This window comes from Polyodon spathula, chromosome 1, assembly GCF_017654505.1.
Source record: "Polyodon spathula isolate WHYD16114869_AA chromosome 1, ASM1765450v1, whole genome shotgun sequence".
Classification (NCBI taxonomy): Eukaryota; Metazoa; Chordata; class Actinopteri; order Acipenseriformes; family Polyodontidae; genus Polyodon; species Polyodon spathula.
The window spans coordinates 38,914,911-38,941,492 of record NC_054534.1 but is presented as its reverse complement, the minus strand read 5'-3'; the positions used below and the strand labels follow the sequence as shown (position 1 = coordinate 38,941,492).

At 36.3% G+C, this 26,582-nt stretch overlaps 1 protein-coding gene across 5 annotated transcripts in view; it reads left to right on the top strand.

Annotated features, from left to right (window-relative positions):
- Positions 1-23,483, top strand: part of LOC121318492 (FYN-binding protein 1-like) — a 64,503-nt gene extending 41,020 nt beyond the window's left edge. For 4 of the 5 annotated variants that reach the window (XM_041255221.1, XM_041255229.1, XM_041255239.1 and 1 more), the window contains exons 4-19: positions 1,464-1,546; positions 2,376-2,395; positions 2,884-2,930; positions 4,382-4,505; positions 6,705-6,864; positions 7,378-7,528; positions 9,724-9,743; positions 9,936-10,008; positions 13,432-13,533; positions 16,298-16,326; positions 16,978-17,059; positions 18,211-18,289; positions 18,750-18,912; positions 19,462-19,495; positions 22,046-22,077; positions 22,977-23,483. In XM_041255221.1, coding sequence (XP_041111155.1) covers positions 1,464-1,546; positions 2,376-2,395; positions 2,884-2,930; positions 4,382-4,505; positions 6,705-6,864; positions 7,378-7,528; positions 9,724-9,743; positions 9,936-10,008; positions 13,432-13,533; positions 16,298-16,326; positions 16,978-17,059; positions 18,211-18,289; positions 18,750-18,912; positions 19,462-19,495; positions 22,046-22,077; positions 22,977-22,999 — 1,222 coding nt within the window. In that variant the 3' untranslated portion in view covers positions 23,000-23,483. The remainder of the gene's footprint in view (positions 1-1,463; positions 1,547-2,375; positions 2,396-2,883; positions 2,931-4,381; positions 4,506-6,704; positions 6,865-7,377; positions 7,529-9,723; positions 9,744-9,935; positions 10,009-13,431; positions 13,534-16,297; positions 16,327-16,977; positions 17,060-18,210; positions 18,290-18,749; positions 18,913-19,461; positions 19,496-22,045; positions 22,078-22,976) is intronic. The other variant, XM_041255257.1, reaches the window with a different exon arrangement.
- The last annotated feature ends 3,099 nt before the right edge of the window (positions 23,484-26,582 follow it).

Here is a 26,582-nt window from a genome sequence, read left to right as displayed (position 1 = left end):
AATGTAGCATGATTAACACATACTTAGAGAACATCGTTTTCAGTTATTATTTTTGGTCACGCATGATGTCCCTTTAAAGTTAGATTGAGCCGACTCTGTTTCTTAATTACACTCTTGGAAAACAATTGATTGTGAAACAAGATCACTTCAGTTTTTTGTCTCGTAACTTGAATGAGACTATGATTGTGTTTCATTGATAATGTCAAAATAAAAAAGGCAGCTCTTTATTTTATTAACACCAAACACAAAAAGCGAGTTCAGTTCAATAGCTTTTCCCGGAATTAAAATCTTATTGACTCGTATCAAAAGTGTTATAACCTGTTTTGAAAACACTATAATACTTTCCTCTTAATTACAATTGAATTCAGTCAGTTTAACTTCGATGTTTGTGTTCGTTTCAAATTAAAACTAAGGAGCTTTTTTTTTTTTTACCTTATCAATGCAACAGAAAATTAACTTGTTTAATTGAACGGCTCAAAAAAGGGACATCACATGTTCAAAAATAAAAACAGAAAACAAAGAGCACTATACGTATTGTAAGTAAAAGGTCCCTTTTGTTGTTAAAGGTGTTGCATTCCAACACACCCTAACTGACAACACAGGGAGTCTGTTGCCTGATGAAAAACAACAAAAAAAAAAACACAATGAACCCCTGTGTTATGAACGTGTTATGATTCAGAGTTACCAGGAAATACTGACCTTGTTTGAAGATTTACCTGTAGTTGACTGCATGCCTACCTACAAATATTTCCATTAATGGTTAAAATTGACAGATATTAACATTTTATACAACTCTAGACCTTTTGTTAAAGTAGTTGCAGTTGAAATTGCAGCATGTGTTCGTTTTCTTATTGATGTGGATTTTAACACCAATGTTTTTTATCATAACTTTGTTGTATCACACCACAGTTAATTATGCATATCCTGTTTTGTATTTAATAAGTCTGAATTATTCTGTTCAGACACTGTTTGTTGTATTGTTGGACTAGCGATAGTGTAAGATTCAGATCAATGTATATACGCTGGAGGCATATTGATGTCTGTGGCAGTGTGGAAGCCTGCAAATGTAAATTGTATTTTGTGTATTTTTTTTTAGCAGTGGGCTGTGCTCGCAGCTCTAGTGCTGAGATAGCTGTTGCAGAGCTGCATGTTGCTTTTTCTTGGTATTGTTTTTTTGGTTTGTTCAGTCTCTTTATTTTGTTTATTAATAGTGCACCTCGGCACTTGAACTGCAGCCTTCCTCTTCTGGGTCTCCTTCCTGCAGGGTAGCAAGCCTTGATCACCATGCCACCCTTTCATAATATCCCTCAGAATCATTTGAATGTTTTTCATTGCATGAGGGACTCTTACAAATGTGTTTTATCCTGTTCTGCACAAGTACTATTATCGAAAAAAAAAAAAAAAAAGTATTTTTCAGACATACTTTTATTATTTTAGACATATTTTTATTTTTGTTTTTGCAGTGTACAACCTGACCCAGACGAAACTTATGACGACGTGGGTATGTCCAGTCCACCGCCATTACCTGCTGGGAAGCCAGGAGATGGTATTACTGACTTGTGATATGCACACACGCACAATAAACACTGTATCATGGGGAGTTCACAAAGTTACTATACATAAATATTGACATACATACGTTCATACATATATACCATACATGCACCCAGGGGCATAGATCTGTCTGAAAACCTTGGGGGGGTGGGGGGGTGGGGGGTTGTAGCAGAATTTTTTAAGTATTCTGTAAATATTTTGTCTAATATTTAGAAACTATGCTTATGGGGCTGTCAGGGTTTGTTTTCAAAAGATACCAGCATGGACATTGTATACAAACCAGTAGAATACCGTGTGTGTGTGTGTGTGTGTGCGTGTGCGTGTGCGTGTGCGTGTGCGTGTGTGTTAAATAGAAAGAATGTATGCATGTCTCCAGTCATAAGTGGTTTTCATGATCACATCACCTTCTTGCCAAAATTGTGCCATAGCCTTATGTTTTCACATATTGCCATCGATTTGACCCATTGCCGCTGTACTTTATGCACTCAGTGCATAGTACTGTATTAGTGGTTAAACAGTGGCAGGTGCTGCCACATCAGCCTGTTTCAGTGTGTCCATGTCAGCTTTGCCAACTCCACATATACTTTTACTACAATATTAACAACGATCGTAGTTAAAAAAAACACTGCTAACTGGGATCAATCTGCAGTTGTTTGTAGCACAATAAATTGGTAAAAACAGCAATACATTGATCTCAAACTACAGTTGTGGTGTAATTCTAAAAGTGTGTCTGTCATTTTGTTATTATCGTGGCAGCATTTAAATTGCTGTTGAATTGTGCATCCCACTCTAATAACTGCAATTTATACATTTATTTACAGGCTATCCTGGCAACAATGAGGTATGTAAATTAACTTATTTTGATTGCGTTATTCAAAATTATTACTAATAATATAACTAAACAGATACTATTTTTAGAAGTTCTGGCCGAAGTAAAGTAGAGATGGTGGGTAAGCAGATGTTACAGATATGAATACTACACGAATCGTATAATATTTATACTTACATATGATTATTATTATATTTTTATTAGTAATTATTATTAATTATTATATTTATTAGTTTATTATTTAATTATTTCAAAATTCAAAAAGAAAGTTTATTTACTCATTAGAGCCAGACTCTATTATTTAAAGTAGAGCCTACCCTGTCTGACCCAGAAATATATAAAACTAAAGTACCTGAACCATTGTTGTCCATTTCAGAGTTGAGAATGGTTTTGCTGTGATGCCATATACTGTACCAAGGCAGTGTTTAACCATGGAAAATAAAGGCCAACTCTATATTACAGCCCTGATTTTTATTTCTGAATTTGTTTTCTTATTAAAGGATGATGCAATTGATGAAGAGATGTATGAGGATCTGGAGGAACGCTGGTAAATGCTTTTTGTTTGTGGTGGTGGTGAATAATGCTGCTGATATTGTTTTTAGATGTACATTAGCTAAAGTGTAGAACTGTAGAAATTAGCATAGGTTCATTCCAGATTAGGAAACTGGTAATCTACTGAGTTTATCTGAGATATGTTGTATTCACTATATTTCAATCAATAATAAAACCGAGTGCTGTCTGAGGTGTGTGTGATAGTGGGTGCCTGGACAGGAGGCCCAGACAGGAAGAGGATCTTACGATAATGTGTATTTAAGGAACTGTGAACATTTTAGAAGACTGTTGTCCTTCAACCTTTGCTACTCTTCTTCGGAACTAAAACTTGAGATGAACTGAGATGTTACCTCACACACACGTGTGCGCAGTCCTGTGTATGGGCTTGATAGCCACCATACATTGTAAAGGCCCCCCCAAAGATCTATATATATATATATATATAATATATATATATAGATATATTATATATATATATATCTAATATATATGGGTGTTTTTTGAACAAACCAGGGCAATAAAACATTAAAATACTTCAGGAAATACAATAGTTCTTCAATCAAGCCCACCACCAAAATATTTTATGACTAACACATTAGGCTTGATGTGGAGTTACAGTTTGACACTTGCTGTGCACCTCTCAAACCACAGATATGCATAAACAACAGCAGAATAACATCGCTTTTGTTGTTTAGTTTTTTAAACCTTACGTGCTGTATTGGAAGTGACATTAGATATAAAATACAATTAACAGTGCAGAGATCATAAAAGCAAAGTAAGACACTTTGTAAATACAGTCCTGTGGATAGTTGTTTCTCTCGGGAATGGTGCAAACTTATAAGCTTAGCAGATATCGCCCTCTAGTGGTAAAACTGAACAACCATTCCTTCATTTGTCATAACTGTATTTAAACACACATGCAAGTAGGAGACTTGTAGAATCCTCGTTCTGAACATGATTATTTGGTTCACAATGGCAAACTGCTAGCATTGAAAAAAAAACTACAGATTTACTGGCTTTCTTTTTCTAGTACTCATTTTAAAAATTTACATTAACATTTTAACAATTTTCACTTGTTAATCACACAGTACCTGAAAGGTTTCAAATATTTGTATAAAATTGAGAGTTGATCAGATTATAGCCAAATAGGACGCTAGGAGTGTAAGTTAAAGTATGGTTGAGAATGGTGCAAAATCAAGGCTGTTATATCATGTTTACCATGTACAGTGTGACTTCAGTTTTGCTGCATTTTGACTGTACTTGCTTCTGCCTAAGACCTCTATAGAATGTTATGCTGGTGAAACGTAAGAGTTTTTCACAGGCTTGGTTCCCAACCTTAACATGTTCTCTGAGTTGCCAGCCAAGTAAAGCTATATCTACAGCTCAGTCTGTCCCAGCTGAGAAGATGCTTAACTGTCTAACTGTTGAACGAACTTTTCTAATAAGGTCTGTGAAAGAATCAAAAGATGAAAAGAAACGAGAGAAAGAGGAGAAGAAGCGCTTGGAGCAGGAGAAAAAGGAACAGAAGGAGAAAGAAAGAAAGGAAAATGATTTAAAAAAACGATTTAAGGTAAGAACACAGTTCAATAAGCAAAGTTGTACATAAAACACATTGACAGCTGGGCCTGATTTGGTCACTTATGTTATGGAATAAATTCTCAGAATAATGAAGTATATTATTATTTGCAAAAATTCATTTAGCCTCTGTCTTGACTGAGCAAAATAGATAATACATAAATATAAGATGATTATAGGCTTTTATGTTTATTTTGTAAATAATAAACTTACCCAAACCTGACTACAGTAAACTTAATTTTGATAAATTATTGTTTGAAAAATACATTTGAAAACTTAACGTACGGCGTTTGTATATGTTGCTCAAAGTTAAACACAAAATAAGTGTATCTGTAGGTATGTGCGTGACGCTTATTCTGGTCTGGGGTACATTTTGTGAAATCACAAATGAAAAGACACAACAATGAGGTACTTCCTTTTCATGTTTAATGTTTATACTATGCAAATACTGTAATTAAATCTCATAAATTGACTGGCAGGACAGCATCAATAACAAGACTCAGAGCCAAGAAAGCTGCAGTTTAAAGCACTGGTGTGCCTGTTTATTAACAAACACAAACTACGTGGCCAAAATAAAGGGTTTAAACAAAATACAGTGCAGTACAAACACTGTTGTCAGGGTGGGCATGCGACTTCACTGACCACGTTACCAAAATACACAGCACACATTCAGTTACTGAGTTACCTACTCACCCTAACAAAGGATTCTTTCCTTCTCCTGACAGAGGATTTCTCCTTGCTTTTATACATGTGACCTCTCCATAATTAGCATCAATTACCTAATTAGAGAAGGGCCACATCTGTGATTGTTGGCACGGACAAATTTATCCCTATCACTGCCAACCTTACATTCCCACAGCCACACTATGTACAGCAGCTTCTGCCCTGCCACCTGACTTTTTATTTTAATAACAAAATTCGTAACTGCTTCCTCTGTTGATGAAATGTTACAAAATCCACAGATAGCAGAACATTGAGCATCACGCATTGCTATGTGCGTAACTGTGACAGAGATCGAATGATTCTTGGTGTTAGATCTCCCCCTGACCTGTGAGGGCGCTGTTTAAAAGGAACAGAGTACATTGGGCTAGTTGGCACAACAGTTCTTTCCCAGGGTTCGGCGGAAGTTGGCCATCTAGAAAGTCTGTCTAATCGCTGTTCATTGTTACTTGTTCACATAGACTAGACGGCTAACACGATCCGGAGCTGTCGCCCACGGCCAGCACTAAAACCCGGACAACCTTTCACCACTTGTTCACCATTTGTAGCACATATTGTATTGTACTGTACTTCACCACATGCACTAAGAGCACTCACTTTGGACTTGTGATCGTGTGTGTGTCTAATTGTATGTTTAGTACTGTGCTTATTATTTACAGGACGACAACCCTTTTTCATTACGGTGCAATACACATAGTTCTGTATTGCAAACTCCTTATTGTTTAGAACCTGGTCATCAGACCACTGGATTATACTAATAAAACAACCTGTACTTTCACCTGTACTTTGTTGTCTGTTTGTTCTTGGGATTACTGCACCGGCACCACACCTGCTATACACCTGCTCCACTAATGACCACTTTTTCACAGTGACATTTTAAAGACATCACAGTAGAACCTTGGAGTTACGAACACCTTGAGAATGGAGGTTGTTCGTAAGCCTGAAATGTCCTTAACTCTGAAAATAAAGAATAGTACAATGCACAGTAATGCAATACTTATATTGTTATGGTTCTACAGTCTTTAAAACAGTACTATAAATGGGGAAAGACTAAATGTAAGTTACTATTAAAATCTGCCGCAAAAACTAAAACCTTGGTTAATGTAGTGCTGGTTTTGAAATAAAATGCAGTCATGCAGTTTGCTGTCATTTAGCCTCCTTTGGCTTGGAAAAAAATTAATCTGTGTTTTGTTTAAAACTAAAACTAAAACTACCCATACGTGCTTTGAAGTGTCTATCTGGTTGCATTGCAGGCATGGTTGAGGAACTGGTACTCTGAGGTTCTGCTGTATGTAATTCATTTGCATCTCTACTCAGTTACTGTAATTGTACCTCTTTTACTTCAGTTAAGAACATATAAATACTGTATATATTGCCTCTAATTTACAAGAGAAAACCGTGCCCTGGCAGTAAAGTATAACATACTCAATGATTGTAATTTCTAATTACATTGTGTTTGTGAATTATCCTTTAGTTGCAAGGCCCAATTGAAGTCATTCATAAAGTGAAAGCTAGAGTGGACTACAAGGGTGCAAAGAACGAACTGACTGTAAAGCAAGGAGAAACCATTGATATAATCCGCATTACCGAAAACCCTGAAGGGAAGTGGCTTGGCAGAACAGCGGACGGGTCATGTAAGCATCTGTCCTCATTAACATTATAACCTAATATTATTATTTTGCAGCAGCCCTTAAATGTATTTCATTTGTTTAGTTTTGGTTTCTTTTTTAGAAATGCATGGTGCAAACTGTGCACTGGATCATAGTATACCTTGTTCAGTATGCTTTGTAAGAGCCAGTTTTTAAGATTAATAAATTCATGAACTTTTAAATTGAATGGAAAATTAATTTAAATTTTATTTAAATCAATGTTATAGATTGCCTCATATTGTTTGTATGTCTTTATTTTTGCACACACAAAAGAATACTCAATCATAATAGTCAAACCTTTGACAAAGTTCCAGATCTTGTTGCTCATTGCATGCATTCATATTTTCTCTCAGCTGTGAAATTACCAGAACTGAATTAAGGCCTTAATATTTCAAATGTAATTTAATAATGCAGAGAAACACCTCTACGGTGTCACAGATGTGCTGTGTTTGTGGATTAATCCAAGACTAAGTGACTTTAAATGCTCCCTTGGTTTAGATGGCTACATTAAGACTGTGTCAGTGGAGATTGACTATGACACTTTGAAAAGGCAACAGAAGACTGCTTTGCCCTCTTCCTCTCAGAGACACGTCACAGAGCAAGATCAAGATGTCTATGATGATGTTGGACAGGAGGATGATGTCGTCAGGTAAGGAACAGTTATGTCAGATAACCACTGATTTAAAACAAACATTTTAAACAAAATGTTGCACGCAGGTAGCACACAGTTTGACAGGAAGCAGATTCATATTTTTCTTATAGAGTACATCTGTATTTTAAAATGAACGGACGCTATTCAATTGATCTTCATGATGGTGGATTTAAATACAGAGGCAATGAGATTTGTTTGTTCTGTTGCTCGAAAAACACTCGGTATATTTCTAGAGAGCCACGCAAGTTTCTGAAAACTGAATTGCGGAAGTCTAGCACCTACACAAACATTTTAAAAAGTGTTTATGACTGTGGTTACAAAGAAACCAAGAAATGGCTGCCAAGCGAGCCTCTGGCAAGGCACAGACTAATCTTCTAAACTTAAGGTATTATTTACATTTTTTGCACATTAGCAAATACATGATACTGCTTTCTTAATATATGAACCAGGCATTGAAATACAGCAATGTAGTAAAGTTACTTGTGTTCAAGCGTGTAGTGGGATGTTAAAAAAAAAAAAAACATATACTGTTACTGTTTAGATTAGCATTTCAAGACAAATTTTGTCTGGCAAAATTTTTTTTCTTTCGATTTTAGTGTTGCTAAGATAGTTTGCCATTTACCATATTTACATTTTTTAAAAATTTAAATGCTATATTTTATATATTTGTTTGTTTAATTTTAATTGTAGTTTTTTCCTCTCAAAACATTACACTGCTCCTAAACTGCACCTCACACGGTGTAACCAATTAACATGAAACTTGACATGTATGATCCTGTGTAGATTACAGTTAAGATGCAAAAATAAATTGCACTCCTGCGTCAACCAAGATGGCAGTCTGACGCATTTTTTTGGAAAAGCCTTTCAAATCATCTTGGGAAGTGGTAAACCGATTAATCTGAAACTTTGCATATGTCATCAGCAACCAAACCCACTTCAAGTTTGCGAAGCAGAAGTTGCTGCAGTAAACTTTACTATCAAAATGGCTGCCACCAAATTCACCAAAATGCGCCCAAACATAAAACTGCTTCTGTTTGAAAGCTGTTTAACCAAGTAACTCTGAACTTGGTAGCATCATCCTGAGGACAATGGAAAGGGAAAAATAGGGACAAATGGTGTTATTTTGTAAAATAAGCTGGCCACCATACCTACATTTTTTTCTTAAATTTAAAACGGCTTCGGTTGAAAAATTGTTTATTTGATTGACTCCAAAGTTGACAAGCATCTTCCCTGTGTCAATACAATACAATACTTTTTCAAAAATGTTGTTTGTGCGTAAACCGATATGGCCACCTGACGCATTTCTTTAAAAACCTTTCAAAATCTTTGGTCAAATGTAAGACTAGCTTATAACTCCTTACAAAGTGCAGATAGGTTAATGGTTACTATGGAACACATCTAGGAAGCCACATGCGATCTATCCAAAAATGACCTTGCCTGCGACCTTTGACTTCTCCACAAGGTTAAATGTAAAATTAGCTTATAACTCCTTACAGGGTGTAGATAAGGTCATGGTTACTATGGTGTTTTAAGTTATAAAGCATCTTGAGATAATAAACTAATCCAGTATATTGAATTACTGCTCCATAAAACTGACCTGTTGATGGCACTTGTGCTGCAGTGCTACAGCTTGCTAAAATTTCCAACTGGTACTGAGCTTGGAAGCCGTAAAACTGCCTGACAGACTGCACTGAAAAGAACATTTCCTTAAAGTATGTTATACATTTGTTGAGGTGAGGTGGGGTCACATGATGGAACCTTTTGTGTATCTTGAAGAATTTAGTGATCCACCCCTATTAATCACTAATTGATTGATTGTGTTCACTAAATCAAATCGAAATTCTGCAAGTTATATTCTACTTTTTTGTATGTGTTTTGTTTGATGGGGTGGGGGCAAGAAGATTCTTGTCCAAGGGACAAGAAGTTTTTTTTCAAAGATTGCACACCCCTATAAATAATAGTGACACTTTCTAAATAAAGGATTATGAAATTTAAACATCCCAAATTTGTCTCAAGTTTATTTCTGTCTGTGCAAATATGAAAAAATACTGAAGAAAGTTTATATTTTAATGATGAAAATGGCAGTATTTAGATTTACAATGAACTTAAAGTATTAGTATTACACGCCTGTAGAAAAAGAATCCCATAAACAAAACAGAAATATTGAAGTATCTCTTTTTTCTCTTTGTTAGGCGTGACCCTGGTGCTGGGCGTGAGTGTTTTTTATATATTTTTTTTTGTTTCTTTTTTCATATTATAACACTTGTTCTGCAGTATACTGTATATATACCTTCTAACATCATCCTAAATGATTTTAGATGCATTTTGTTAATGAATGACTACTTTTAACAAATGTGTTCAAGAGAGTCACTTTAACTTATGTATGTATTTGTATTTGCACTAGTTGTATTACCACCGCCTCCTGGAGAAGATGATGATATTTATAATGATGTGGATGATCCCGACTTGAACGTAAGGTAGATGTTTTCAAAGATTATCAAAGATCCTGAAAAGGAAAACAGTAGGTTTGCAGTAGGTTTGTACTACTGTAACATGTTACCACTTGTAGTAATGAAAGGCGATTTAAGCAATAATACCTGACAAAGAAGGACTTGAAAGAAACTATGGACTAGGTGTTATGCCTGTAATGAACCAGAATGGTCATTTCAAAGAGAAAACTATAATTGCAGTGATATTTGTCAATTAAGGTGTATTTGACTTTTCATTGTTCACCTTATGGTGCCAAGGCGTATTTATTTCAAATGTAGGTATTGGTTGTTTTTTTTTGTTGTTGTTTTGGTGGGGTGTCTTAAGCCACATGATGCTGAATAATCGGCTAAAGCTTCATTTATTATTATTATTATTATTATTATTATTATTATTATTATTATTATGGCCTCATTTACACAAGTGTTTACCGTACACGCAAACATTACTACCATGTGCAGTTCTGTCCCTGTCCTATTTACTACTCCCATTTCAGTGGATTTAGTGGATGCAAAATGAAAGGGCCGGAATAGCGGATCTGGAGTTGTAGCCCTGAGAGCTGCACATTATAAATGCACGCAGTGTGGAGTAGTGGATAGGGCTCTTGACTGTTCACTGAAGGCTCCTGGGTTTAATACCAGGACACTGCTGATGTACCCTTGAGCAATTCATTGCTCCAGTAAAAACACAACTGTATAAATGGGTACCAGAATTTGTATGTAAAACAACAAATTGTAACTCGTTTAGGAAAAAAGCGTCAGCCAAATTAAATTATTATTATTATTATTATTATTATTATTATTATTATTATTATTATTATTATTATTATATAAATAAGCGAGAGCACCATTGTGCTGATGAAAAACCCAAACCGACCTTTATTTCACATACCTTACGATAAATACCTACCTTTATTCATAAAAACGCCCAGAACACTTGGCTCTTAAGTTTCATTTGGGATGAAAATGATACACGTAATAAAACTAAGTGAGTATAACACAATACTACTGAAAAAACCTACCCAAATGACCTTTAAATACCATTATTGATCAAACAGTGTTAGAAGACAATTTCAACTGACACAATGTTACAAGATTTATCACAGTTGTAATTAAACATAGTTACAGTGTACATTTTTTCTGTAGGTTCTTTCTGGCTTTAACAAAGTCCAGAGTATAACAATGAATCTTGTAACATTGTGTCAAACAGCTGAATTGAGATCAAATTCTGGTACCTATGTATACAGTTGGGTTTTAACTGGAGCCAAAAAATATTTCCCATATTTTTGCTTCTAATGAGTTAGTAAATAGGGTGTGACACTTTCGGAAATACCAGCACAGTCATCTCAATTTTCCTCTACCAATTCTGGCCAAATTCCTGCTGCTTAGTAAAGGAGATCCTATATGTGGTGAACTGTAATTTTGTTATAAACAGTTGAACAGCTTTATCATTAGGATTGCAAGTCCAATCTCTATAACTAGAGGGTGCATCAAGTGTACATGGAGACAACCATCTCCCTCGGTAGATTAGAATCTCGAAATCTTATCAACTGTAAGGCTGCATTCACATTGGGTCCGTTTCAAATGGGCTTGGTCTGGTTCGTTTAGTTTGAAACAATGTATCAGTGTGCTTGCTGTTCACACTTATCTGCGAGCAAAAGGGCAGAGTTTGTTTGGATGCGAACTAAAGTTTCTGTTTTTTTTTCCAGGACCGAGTTTGTTTGTGTTCACAGTGCAGTTTTCAGGTGAACTCGGTTCATTTATATGGTGTGAACCGGATGTTTACAATATCCTGCAAGGCATATTGAAAGATGGCAGCTGTTGATGTATTGTTCCAGTTTTTAATATAACATGTTTTAGATTCTTACATATTGCTGTGGAAGAAAGCACTGGGGGAGCACTTCACTAATTTAATGAATACATTTCTTCAATGCCTATAGTAAGAGTACAGTACAATTCTACACAGCTCTCATAATGTCAGCATTAAGTAATTTGAGAAAAGACTAAATATATTTTACTATTTTTGTGAGTTTTATCCAATTCGGCAAGATTGTGGTGTCTGATCCAATTTTTTACCAGAGCTTCAGTTTCTCGCACTGTCCATGTAGTTTAGGATTACCAGAATTCCACAGGAAAAACAGGAGTTTTTTTTTCTTTAGTTTACTGACACTGTAGCAACTCTGAAGCCAAAAAAAATTAAACATCAGCTGAATTTATTGCAGATGATAACAACTCATTATTTTCTTTATATTGTCATCTAGTCAAAACATGTTAAATGTACAAAAATCCAGATTCAAAAAATAGATCCGCTATTTCCATTTAAACATATGGTATACACATAATCAGAATGGTTAAACAAATAATCCATAAGACTATTTATTTTATTTTTGAATGGCGCTAACACACAACCTAATACACTTCTCTGCTATTATTATTATTATTATTATTATTAATAAATTTAGTGGTTGCCAATGTTTTTTTACCCCGGTTTTCTCTCCAATTTGGAATGCCCAATTATTATTTGTATCCCAGTTCACCGCTGCAACCCCCTGGCGACTCGGGAAACTGAGGCTGGAACATGCGTCCTCTGAAACGTGCTCCTGCCAGTCCGTCATTTTTCGCACTGCAGATCCACAGCGAGGCCACCATACCTATAGTGTTGGAGGACAACACAGACCTGATGACTCCACTGCAGAACCACAGACGCCCTATCAGCCACAGGAGTCGCTGGTGCGCGATGAATCGTGGATTCGCCTGACGACCTCAGCCCTCCCTACCTGCGCAGCGCTCTGCAAATTGTGCGCCGCCCCCTAGAAATCCCCAGTCGCGGTCGGCAGTTACATCTCTGCTATTATTATTAATAACTTGCTGAGCATGTTAATACAGTTTTGTACTTTTTTAAAAAATTATATATATATAATATTAAAACGGGACAATTAACAATTTTACTGTTTCTGACCGGGACAAAAAATGAAGGCTGAAAACTGCAACAGTCTAAATTTTCCCAGGATGTCGGGTAACCCTAATGGCAGTTCCCCGAGAAGTTTGTTTACTTCCGAGTCAGGTTACCTTGCATAGTTCATTTTCAGAATGACTGACTCCAGCTCTTATTCACATTGACATTGATGGTTCATTTCCCAACTGGACTTTGTTGTTCATACTTCACACCAAACGTACCAAACCGTACCGAGTGCAGACCAAACCCTCTAAACGGACCCAGTGTGAACACAGCCTTACACTTGATGCACCTTACTGTTATCACCTTATAATCACAAATAAAACACACCTAAACATACATAATAAGATTGTAAAGTCAGTTCTAATCCTGGAATTAGTCTTAGTCTGTAAAGTTGGGGGTACATTATTATGTAGATTATTATTATTACAATTGATAACCAAGTGCATGCTCTAAAGTTCTGCCTCACAGGAAGAATCAAAGCTCAGCTCCTGGTCCTGGGGGCTGTTGAAGATGATAAAAGGCAAAGATGACAAAAAGGGAAATTTAGAAGATCATTTGTAAGATGCCAAAAGCAAACAAAAACAAACAAACAAAAAAATATAATGAAACTAATGATTAACAATAACTAATGTAGTGAATTCAATTACACTAATAAAGAGACTCTGATTTAATGGGTGCAAAAGAGCAGGTACAGCACACTTCCTGTATTACTGGAAGAGTTCCCAAACATTCAAGTGTAACATAAGAAAGTAAAGAGCATAAAATATACAAAAACAAATATGCAGTAATTTGTTTTTTCATTCAAACTGTTTTACCTCCACTGTTATGGGAGTATGTTGCATATATGGACACTTTTGCATCTTTTAAATCCTATAGCATCGAATTACATTATACGAGTCACATCACTAAACATGCCATTGACTCTGTTTTAATCTCAGAGATGATGGTAAGTCTACTGTATGTAGCAATCAGTGGACGTACCCAGCTGATATTTATTTGAGATTAAAATAGATCCCAATACTTCACCAATGTTTCTCAACTTCAACACACAAAGCCATAATGAACAAGAGATGCATTTATCAAAGATTGCTGCATGCACAGTACAATGCTACGAATATCTGAATACAAACTTAAATTATTACATTTCTGTTGTAGTTTTTTTTACATTGGCTCCATAAGATATAGTAGATGTACAGACATCTAAAATAGAGAAGTTTCCTCGCTCATTTGTTATATCATAAAAGCCACAATTGTACCTAAGTGTCAATAAAAAATGTAAGTCTTCTGTCTTTTAGGAAATACGTGCTTATCACGTTCTGTCCTGCTGCTGTTTAATAGCACTTAGGCTCTCATTCTCTCAATCACTGAACAGTAGTGTCTGTTTTCTGTTACCAGACGAAGGAAACGCTCTGAATAGGCTACACACTCGCCTACCTTCTAATTGGAAACACAATTCTTTATATACTGTATTTGGTCGTGTATTGTTACATGCATGCTGCCATACAGATGAGTGTGTCTTACTTAGTTCATTAATATGGTTAGATTATGGGTTAAAATAATATATAATATTGCAATGCCACAAACACTAAACATGCAGTGATTAGACCTGAAGCATCTGTGTAAGCAACAAGCAGATATCTGGGGCCCTAGTCACAAAACATTAGGGACTGATTTAAAGAATGTTCTGTCAAGGGCTGTTTTTCTAGTCAGATTATTATTAATTAAACAAAGTGTGTAGTTTTTGAAGCTTTTTCAAATGTTTAAGAGAAGGTTTCTTACTTTAGTCTAATTCTTCAAAGCTCAGTTTAGCCTAAAATAATGTTTACAAACACTCTTCAAATAACAGTCTTTAAAACAGTCTTTAAAACATTATTTTGAGTTTATATACAGTACACTACAGTAAACTCTGAATGAACCGCTCACCAATGAAAATTAACATTTTTCTTCCAAACTGTAACATTTAATTGTTACCCATAATCTATAAAAAAGATCCAAGAAAAACATAATTTATTAAATGCTGCTGTCCATATCCATATCCATATATATATATATATATATATATATATATATATATATATATATATATACACACACACACACACACACACACACACACACACACACACACACACACACACACAGTGCCTATAGAAAGTCTACCCCTTGAACTTTTTTCACATTTTGTTGTGTCAGTGCCTCAGAGATTGTTTTTCCATTTATCTACACACCATACTCCACACTGTTAAGGGGAAAAAAGTTTTCATTGAGAAAAAAATTATATATTAAAAATACAAAACTGAAAAGATCATAATTGGATGAGTCTCCACCCCCCTGAGTTAATAACTTGTGGAAGCACCTTTTTTTCCTCAAGGACTTCTCTGTACTTTGCTCCATTCATTTTCCCTTCTATCCTGAAAAGTGCCCAAATCCCTGCCACATCCCCATAACATGATGCTGCCACCACCATGCTTCACAGTAGTGATGGTGTACTTTGAGTGATGTGCTGTGTTGGGTTTGCACCAAACATAAGGCTTTGCATTTAGGCCAAAATGTTCAATTTTAGTTTCATCAGAACACAAAACTTTTTGCTACATGGCTACAGAAATCTCCTGTGTGTGTGTTTTTTTTTTTTTTTTTTTGCATACTTCAAACAGGATTCAAGGTGGGCTTTCTTGAGTAATGGCTTCCTTCTTGCCACCCTACCGTACAGGCCAGAATTGTGGAGTGCTTGGGTTATTGTTGTCACATGCACACTTTGACCAGTCTTGGCGATAAAAGCCTATAGCTCTTGCAAAGTTGCCATTGGCCTCTTGGTAGCCTCACTGATCAGTCTCCTTCTTGCTCAGTCATCCAGTTTGGAGGGACGGCCTGATCTAGGCAGGGTCTTGGCAGTGCCATACACCTTCCACTTCTTATTGATCGTCTGACTATGCGCCAAGGGATTTTCAAGGCCTTTGATATTTTTATACCCATCTCCTGATCTGTGCCTTTCAATAAATTTGTCCCAAAGTCCTTTTGAAAGTGCCCTGGTGCTCATGGTTGAGTCTTTGTTTTGAAATGCATTGCCCAGCAGAGGGAACCTATAGGAACTGCTGAATTTACCCTGAAATCGTGTGAATCACTACAGTTTAACACAGGTGGAGGCCACTTAACTTTGTTTGATTTCTATAGGCACTGTGTGTGTGTGTGTGTGTGTGTGTGTGTGTGTGTGTGTGTGTGTGTGTGTGTGTGTGTATATATATATATATATAGATATAATATAGATATATATAGTAATATATATCTATATATATATAAAGTAATTCAGTGTTGATTTCACAGAATACCTCCACCGACTGAGTTTTCAAAAGGTAAGAAAACATTTTGTTTAACATTCACTTTAACCTGTGTAGTTGGTTGTATTGCCTCAGAGATGCACCTACAGTACTGGGAAATTGTATATAGGTATTGGCAATATCAAACAATCAATCTTTATTTTCTTTATCAAACAATCTTTTTATATATATAAAATGTTCATTTTACCCAAACACATACCTATAAATAGTAAAACCAGAGAAACTGATAATTTTGCAGTGGTCTCTTAATTTTTTCCAGAGCTGTATGTGTGTGTGTGTGTGTGTGTGTGTGTGTGTGTGTGTGTGTATATATATATATATATATATATATATATATATATATATATATATGTATATATATATATATATATATATATATATATATATATATATATATATATATATATATACACACACACACACACACACACACACACACACACACACACACACACACACACACACAAGCTTTCAAGGGTGTATTTGTAGATGTTTACATTTTAAAAGGGAAATTACTTGAACTTTTGTGTATTTTCTAATGATATGTTGATTCAGTAAAAGATGTCACCTTCAACATTGTTTCTTCTAATTAATTTTTCAAATTGTTTACCGAGGAGATTAATCCTTCGTCCTCTATTGATTGAAAGCCACCCTTCCCTTTTCCAGATAAAGCACCAGCAGCAACAGATGACGAGATCTATGATGATGTGGAATCACATGATTTCCCTCCACCCCCACCACCATCCAGGTAATAATGTTATCATCCTCCAACCAATGTACAAACAACAATAATAACAAGCATGTCAGCAAAATACAGCCCAGCCTCATCCGCCGTAGCACAGGGCCTCATTTACAAAAGGGCACTAAACATCATGGTGCACCACAATTGTAATTCGTGTGCACGTTCATGATTTCCATATTTACTATTGCAATGTTATTCATTATCGCGCGAAATAGTGGGCATGTTATGATGCACACTCATTTTATTGTTCCACACTATGGCAATCAGAATGAATATGTGGTTTGTATGGTAATGCATGATAAGAATGAATAGGTGGTTTGTATGGTAATGCATGATAATGTATATAAATTAAGCACCCCACTCTGAATAATGAGATGAGCTTTATTCACACCATATTTACTAAAGAGCGATAATCGTAGTGTGCACCTTAAAGTGAGCGATAATTAGTTCTTTTGGAGACCAGGCTTTAACCACTGATATCACACTATTTAAATCTATTTTTCTGGGCTGAAATCTAGGTGGCATCATGGAGGTATTACTTGCATTCAAGTTTTCATATAGAGAAGTAAAACTTGCCTGTGAATTAATGTTATAATTTCCTAGATTTTATTTTATAATTCATTACATTGGTACAAATAATAGCGTGGTTAAATAAAACACTGTATTGAACAAGGCATTATAATTTAAAACAACCTCCTCCACTAGAATTTCTAACTCCTCTGCGTGCAGTTTTAGTTTGTGTTGCCTTAACCTGTCCCCTGCGGAGGGCTGCATCTGTTGATCGCTCATTTCCGGTAAATGTAAGCCACCTAAACCTTTCACAATAAGCCACTGACCAAAATATACATCTGGACTGCTGGGGCTTTTTATATCACGGTAAGTCTCTGACATTATCGTGCACGTTAAATTATCACTCACAATACATGTAGTGCGCACGCTATGGTATGTAAATTAACCAAATTGTGTGCACGTAAATTAATGTGTTCTCTGATAGTAAATTTCAATTTATGGTGCACGTTACAGCTATATTTAGTGACCTTTTGTAAATGAGGCCCTTAGAGTTCTCACTGTCAAAAAGATGTACTTTTGTTTCGGTCTGTGAAATTGCACAGTTGAATGTGGCTAATTTCAGATGTCAAATTTTTTGTTTGTTTTAGTCTCTTGAAGTTGAAAGCTGACCCCAAAAAGCAGAAGAAATTTGAAAAAGAGGAGAAGGAGTTCAGGAAAAAGTTCAAAGTAAGAACATACAAAGATATATATATATATATATATATATATATTATATATATATATATATATATATATATATATATATATTAATAAGTTATAATAGTTTTGGTATACTAATAATGTTTTAGTTTAGGTTCAGTGGACAATTATGTTTTAGCTGCAGAACAGGAACTTTTTACATCAGCATGTTGAATATAAACGGTTTACCTTAGAAGATGTTTTGAGGAAACAATGTCAAGAGAGAAAATGTTACAAAGGAGGGATGAGCTAATGCATACTAATTAATGCTTTAACCTTTTACTTTGTAGAGCCATTAAAGGAGATGCAATTGGTACTTTACCATACTTACTTCTTTACTAGTTTTCTACACTTGGCAAGGCTTTTACCAAGGCATACTGAAATATGCTGCTTGTTTTCAAGTAATAATTCAGGTTGCTCTTTTGTTTTCAATTGCCACTGCCTGCAGTATGATGGAGAAATTCAGGTTCTGCACCAGGTGACAGTTGTACCTGCACTGACAAACAAAAAGTGGGGAGGCAAAGACTTACCCCTGAAGCCTGGGGAGGTGCTGGATGTTATACAGAAGGCAGTAGACAACAAAATGATTTGCAGGAATGACGAAGGCAAATGTAAGTTGTGAAAAATTATATATATATATATATATATATATATATATATATAGATATTATATATATATCTATATATATATAAAATGTTCTCTGCAACTTGGTTTCTTTAGTTACAGTCTAGAAAAGGTCCACGTATACAAAACGTAGAGACAGCACTCTGCATTGTGAATTTTGCCTCATGACTCATTAAGCTTTGTTAATATGGGGGTCCCACTATTAGAAATACTGTACAAACACCATTCAGTATCTTTATAAATAGCTATGTCCTTTCTAAGTGTTGTTCCATCTACTAAGTTACAGTACAGGAAGATTGAAGATTGAAAATTGAAAAATTAAGTTGCCTGGTGCTATCTGTGGTAAAAAATATATACAGTACAACTAGTAGTTAAAGTAAAGCTTTTTGACTTCCTGGTTTCTTTATCTGATTGCTGCAATGTTTCTAATAATATTAATATTTTCAACGTTTTAAATTAAATATAGCAGACTGTTGTGTTCGCTTTATCTTACATGTGCATTTACAAAGCATAACGTGTCTATTTTCTTTTACAGTTGGCTACGTTTTAAACAGCAATATAATCGTGGAGTAAGTAAAAAAAAAAAAAACATTTCATTTTGCATTTAGCAGATGAGATACTGAAGAGGGTTATATCTTGTGGCAGACCACATTGTATGGGTTAATCTATTTGTGTAGATTTTAAAACTGTAGTGGGACACAGTGTCTTACCCACTACTCCAAATGACCTACAAGTTCAAGTTGAAAGCAAGTGTCTGATTTAGGGATTCTAGTCCATAATGTTATATTGCATTAAGGCAGTTGGAAAAGATTATTTATACATAAACAAAAGGCGTTCACAGTTTAAAATCATTCTTCTCTACACCTGAAACACTCAAATGTACTGTTGCATTTGAATAGAGCACGCCTGTGAACTTCGCACTGTACTCTGTACTGTTAGGTTAGTGGGGGAGATTTCCTGTAAAGATAAAAAATAAACTAAGCAAAAGAAAAACATAGCAAACAGAAAAGGCAGCATTTTGCATTTAGAAATGTGTGGGTAAAGGGACAAGGCAGAATAAAATGAAATCCATATTCCCATCAGGTAAAGTTTTCATATATATATATATATATATATATATATATATATATATATATATATATATATATATATATGTGGAAGGAGTGGGGGAGAAATATAATACGTGCAGCAGCATATACACACTACCGGTCAAAAATTTTAGAACACCCCCATTTTTCCAGTTTTTATTGAAATTTAAGCAGTTCAAGTCCAGTGAATAACCTGAAATGGTACGCGGTAAACTGCCAGAGGTTAGAAAAAAAGTTTAGGTTACCAAAAACTGAATAATAATGTACATTTCAGAGTTATACAAAAAGGCCTTTTTCAGGGAACAAGTAATGGGTTAACAACTTACAGCTGATCTGCAGCAATGGAAGTAAATTAAGCTTTGAAAGTTGATGCTAACAATTCCTACAGGTGTCCCAACTTTTGTTGATTACTTACAAACCCTCTGTCTGTATAAAAGCAGTGAACAGACTGTGTTACTACACCCTCCTAAGCATTTTTTGGACAGTATTGTGGTGCAGGAAGTAGTATATTGCTATCATAATGGTGAGAAAAAAGCAATTAACAAAGGAAGACAGGCAAACCATTATAACCCTTAAAAGTGTAGGTCTTTCCTTTAGAGAAATTGCAAAGAAAGCCAAGGTGTCAGTGAGTACAGTTTCCTACACCATCAAAAGGCACTTGGAAACTGGAGGAAACTCTGACAGGAAGAGGTCTGGCAGACCCAAAGCCACAACAGAATCAGAAGACAAGTTTCTGAGAGTCCACAGCTTGCGTGATAGGCGGCTCACAGGACAACAGCTTCAACCACAGCTTAACACTGGTCGAAGTAAGCAAGTCTCAGTTTAAACTGTGAAGAGAAGACTTCGAGCTTCAGGTTTGACAGGTCGAGTGGCAGTAAGAAAGCCATTGCTAAGATGGCAAAATAAGAAACAGAGGCTTGCCTGGGCCATGAAGCACCGCCAACGGACTACTGAAGACTGGAAGAAGGTCTTATGGACCGATGAATCAAAATTTGAAATCTTCAGTTCATCACGCAGGGTTTTTGTACGCCGTCGAGTAGGCGAAAGGATGGTTCCTCGGTGTGAGACACCAAGTGTCAAACGTGGAGGAGGAAGCGTGATGGTCTGGGGCTCTTTTTCTGGATCCAGAGTCGGCGATCCAGAGTGAGTGGCACCCTGAACCAAAACGGCTACCACAGCATTTTGCAGCACCGTGCAGTACCCTCTAGTATACGCCTAGTAGGTCAGGGGTTCATCCTATAGCAAGATAATGACCCAAAACATACCTCCAGGCTATGTCAGAACTACCTTAGAAGAAAAGAACAAGACGGTAGGCTTCAAATCATGGAACGGCCAGCACAGTCTCCAGCCTTAAACCCCATCGAGCTGGTTTGGGATGAACTGGACAGAAGGGTGAAAGCAAAGCAACCAACAAATGCAACACATTTTGTGGGAACTTCTGCAACAGCGCTGGGAAGAACTTTCCGAACAATATTTGATTTCCATTGTAGAAAGAATGTCATGAGTGTGTTTGGCTGTTATATCTGCAAAAGGTGGCTACTTTGAGTCAAGAATTTAGATTAAATTTTGTTAAACAAAACGATTCCATGATTTCTTTTTTTATCTCCAATTGTTTATTTGTTCTATGCTTTAATTGCAGAGTACATTGAGACATTAAACTGCGTAAATTTCAATAAAAACTGGAAAAATGGAGGTGTTCTAAAACTTTTGACCGGTTGTGTATGTGTATATATATATAATACAATATGGTGCCATCTTAAATATAAGAATATTTAAGTCTCAAATAGGAATTTTAAATTGAAATGTTTTGTTTTAAGAGATCAGCGATACAGTTGGCTATTGTGAATTTGTTTACTGCAGTCCCTCTGATGCTTTCACAATTTCAGTTGAAGAAGAATGAACATTTAAAAAATGTCATATTTCAAAAATACAATTTTCCTTATAGGCATCCTCCCCCCCAAAACATTTAATGAAGAATATAATCAACTGTTACCATTTGTGCTAAATATACAACTCTTCTCTTTGTTACAGTGATGCTGATATATATGATGACATCGGCGAGGGTAAGTCACATCTAAAAAATGACCTGTATTTAAAATTGTTACAATATGCAGCACAACTGAATAACACACTGGTGGCAAAGCCTTAACTTTTGTATGTCAAGTAATGTCGCAAAAAGTTATTGTCCCTTACAAAACCATGCAGTATGTTTTATATACGAAAACATTTAAGATAATATAAAGGCTGAGTAACTAGTGAACTGTTGATCATATCATGTATCTCATAAAATGCATCAACATACATTTTGGCCTTTTTTCTGTTACTGTTAATACCACACTGTTTTGGAAGTTCAAAACATCTTACACAGCTTTTGCATATGCTGTTCACCAATTATTTGTATTCAGTATCTATTTTCTTCTATGATATACTGTGATTCAAAACTGATTTTGTATGTAATTATTTATTTTCATGTTAACTACTTACAATATGTATTTATCTACAGTGGGCCTTATATGTAATTGTGCTTTATTGACAGCCTGCTTTTAAATTTAATAACACATTTTAGTACAAAACTTAGTTTTCACTGGCGTCCCGTCCAGGATGTAGTCCTGCCTTGCGCCCTGCGTATGCCGGGTTAGGCTGTGGCTCACCGTGACCCTGTAAAGGATTAAGCGGTTATTGATAATGGATGGATGGATGGGTTTAGTTTTCCAGACTTTATTTTCAGTCTGACATGTAAAACTAAACTCAAGAATGATAAGGAACTTGTAGGATAGTTTTATAACATTGATAATGAATGAGTTTACTGAATATGACCCAATGGTGTTGTTGTTATTATTTATTATTATTATTATTATTATTATTATTATTATTATTATTATTAGTAGTAGTAGTAGTAGTAGTAGTAGTAAGAATTTTAAATTAATAAACCTGTAATAGTGTTATTTTTTTCCCCCAACAGGTTGCATCTATGATAATGACTGAACATCCTTCAAGAGACATGCTTTAGTTACTGTATGCCTTTGTATAAACACTCGAGCTTTATCAATGCTTGCATCAATGAGTTAAGCCACGTACAGTATATAGTGTGTGCTAATGCTCAAACACCTCATACATTGTACAGACAGTAATATGGGGGATAGCACCTTGCATAGCACCCTGTAAATTTAATGTAACTGCTTTTTTTTTTTAAAATATGACTTTCTAATGCCTGCAGTATGAGGGAGAAATCCAGGTTTGAACTAACATTTCCTCAGAATTTAACTTTTAGTATTACCAATTCTCTTCATGAATCCAAGTTCAAGGTAAACATTTCAAATAAGGTAAAAAGTACAAATTCTTTGTTTGTATTGTTTACACCATCAGGGTTAAAACTGTTTTTTCCTCTTATATTTCCAGATTCTGTACTACTTTTTTGTAATACTAAAATAAACACAGTGTTACATATTTCACATTGTATATGTATAAATTGCTGAGGGCCCTTACTTTGTAAAAACAAGTATATGAAATTAACATATTGCAAGTGAAGTAAATGCATTATTCATAGTATTTTAAATATAATGTACGTGGGTAATTATTTTCCTTTTGTGTTGCTGGCAATACAGAGCAGGTGTTAACTAGACGATGCTGACGCTTTGAACTCTGGCCAAGGCAAAGTAACACTCATTGAAACACTCTGAGTGCAAGCACAATAAAAAGGACAGGAAATGTAATTTAACCCCATGACACTTTCAAAGAGGCGGGGTGTTAACCTTGCAGTATTTCCTGGTCAAATTCCAATACAGGCAAAAAAACATCTCCTACCCTGGCTAGATTGCAAGCATGTATTCAGTTCAACTGCTTGTCCGTGAAAGCCATATTTACAGACCTTTAAGTGACTGGGTAAATGTCTGAAAGCCAGGGTGTCCTCAGTTCACCATTCACCAGCACCCCCTGTAGCCTGGCCAGGCGCCTGTGGGCTTGCCTGTAAGCTGCCCAGAGCTACATTGTCCTCTGACTCTGTAGCTCTGAGGTGGCTGCATGGTAAGTCTGCAGTGTGAAAAGAAGCGGTCAGCTTATGACACTCACTTTGGAGGACAGCGAGTGTTCATCATCGCCATTCCCCAGTCAGCGCTGGGATGGCAGCAATGAGCTGAGCCTAAAAACAACTGGATATTCTAAATTAGGAGAAAATACAAAAAATAACTGGCGACTACAAAATTTAAAAAAATTAGCAACAGCAACTGCAAGAAGTTTGTGTATATTTGTTTTTATAATAATAAAAAATAGTTTTTTGGGGTTTTTGTCGGGTAAGTGGGCTATAAAATGGTAGATGCAAAATTTATCTGTACTGGGAAGGGGGCTTGATAGTTGTATCTCCGGCTTCTGTAGCAGGTCCTCTATACACGCTCTGCTCTGGTCTACTGAAGCACTTTTCTTGACCTAAGCTCTGCATCATGCAATTGTTTGTTTTAGGCTATCAGCTGTGGCAAAGTGGTGAGTGCAGTGCTGTGCAGGTACAAAACCCACAGGCAATTACTTTCAGGTGCAGGGGTGTTTATTGATAGTAATAGCAATGTCTGGAGCCCTAAGGCAAACACCAGTAAATAATAAATGCTGGAGAAGTCCAGGTTTTACACACAACAACACTAAACACAAAAAACAAACACAAAACAGTGAGCGAAATTAAGTGCTAGTGGTGATTACAGTACTCTGTGAAATGACCAATATTACATTTTTCAAACACTCGCTCCTGTAATAAGTATATCTAAAAGTTGGGAAGCTAGCAATGAGCTACCGAAAATACTTTCCATCACTTTCATCTACTGCCCCTCTTTTTTGACTCTTAAACATCCTGACCACTCTTGCCCTGTCACGCTTCTTTCTCTGCTCTGTGTCTCCAGGTTAGGCCATTGTTTCTTTACTTCCTTGACTACAATTGAAATAAAAAGTATATGCTTGTAATAACCTATACTGCACAAAATCCATGTGTTTATGTATGCTATCAGTTCATAATTTAATGTTTTATAATACATAGCATTCATGCCCAAGTCCAAGGCAATGTCTTGTCATTTGTTTTCTTTATTGGAATTATCATAAAGTAATTTTTGTTTGGCGACACACACAATTAGTTTTGCCATTTTGTATGGAGCATTATAAGGGTAAAATAATGTGTCAATTCATTCGTAAATTAAATTTTAAATGTATAAATTAACTGTTAAATTTATAAATTAATTTGTAAGTGAATTTGTCAATTCTTATGTTAAATCGTAAATGAGCTGCTTGCCAATTGAGCTTTCAATTTAATTTGGCAATTGAACTTTTTAAAGCCTATGTTTGAACACTGTCAATCACACGAGGGGGTGTCTGCAATCGATAGTGCTGCCAATGGTTGTTTATGCCTTAGTAATGTCTCTGTGTAGCTAGCACTGGTGTAACTTTGGTTTCAAAAGTAGGGGGAGGGGGCTGTGGGTCAGTTTCTGTAGCTGGGGCATACATGAAGATTATTCTATCTGAAATAATACTGTAGTGGCGGCAGGACTGGAGAGCCAACCCTGTCTGGGGACGGTAACAGCACCCTCCCAAATAGGGGGTCACGGAGTAAGAGAGCAGCAGGGATTGGAGGGGTGCTAGAAAAGAGGAGGAGTCAGATTTTCTTAATGAAAATCAGGGGAGGTATCCATTCTCTTGCATCCAACCTCTAGAGACAAACAGCATGGTGCTGGGAGATAATAAAAGAGAGAGAACTGGATTAGAGAGTGTGGCTGCAGCTGACAGCAACCAAAGAGTCCTTTAATAGCACAACCCTCAGTTGCCTGTTAACCAGTTCTGTGTTGGCAAATAAAATTGAGTTAGCCCCTGAATTTATGCTTGCTTTCCTCATTTCGGAGATCGCTACATTGGTGTTCAGAAGTGAGAGATGGAACGTGAGATCTTGGAGATGGAGGTGAGAATAAGGGAGATGGAGGAGGACCTTGCGCAGTGACAGAATTGGATAGTGGGAGCAAGCAGGGGTAGGAGAGGTCCAGAGGAACCGGTGCAGGGTGAGCTAGGGGAGGCCGCCGGTGGAGAAGGTGAACACGGCCTGTGGGAGGGGCCAGAAATGGTGTGGGCAGTGCTGCTGATGGAAAAGAGCACATGGCGCTATTTTGACACCGACGCCGCACCACAAGAAACAAGATGGCGGCATCCATAAAAAAACAAGGTGGCGGCGCTTGTAAAAATCAAGATGGCAGCACACATGGTGGATATGAGGGTGGGCCCACAACCCCCTACTTATACTACTATCTACACCACTCTGGGGGTGGAGGGACATCGGTGGGAGGATCGCAACCACCACCGGATATGGCGGTAGGGCCGAGTGGCAACCTTATTATGGAGGGATAATACTGAAGATATGCCAATAGTGGGAGTGCTTGCTTAGGCTTGCAGTGGCACTGAAGGGGACGCGCAGCTGGTTCTCTTAAACCCAATCGATACGGGGGTGGCCGCTTCCATCAAGCTGCGGCCTCGCCACCTGCCCCTGGCTAGACATACCGCTACTGAAGAACTGCTTAAGGAGAGTAAAGAAACTGGGCTGATCGAGCCG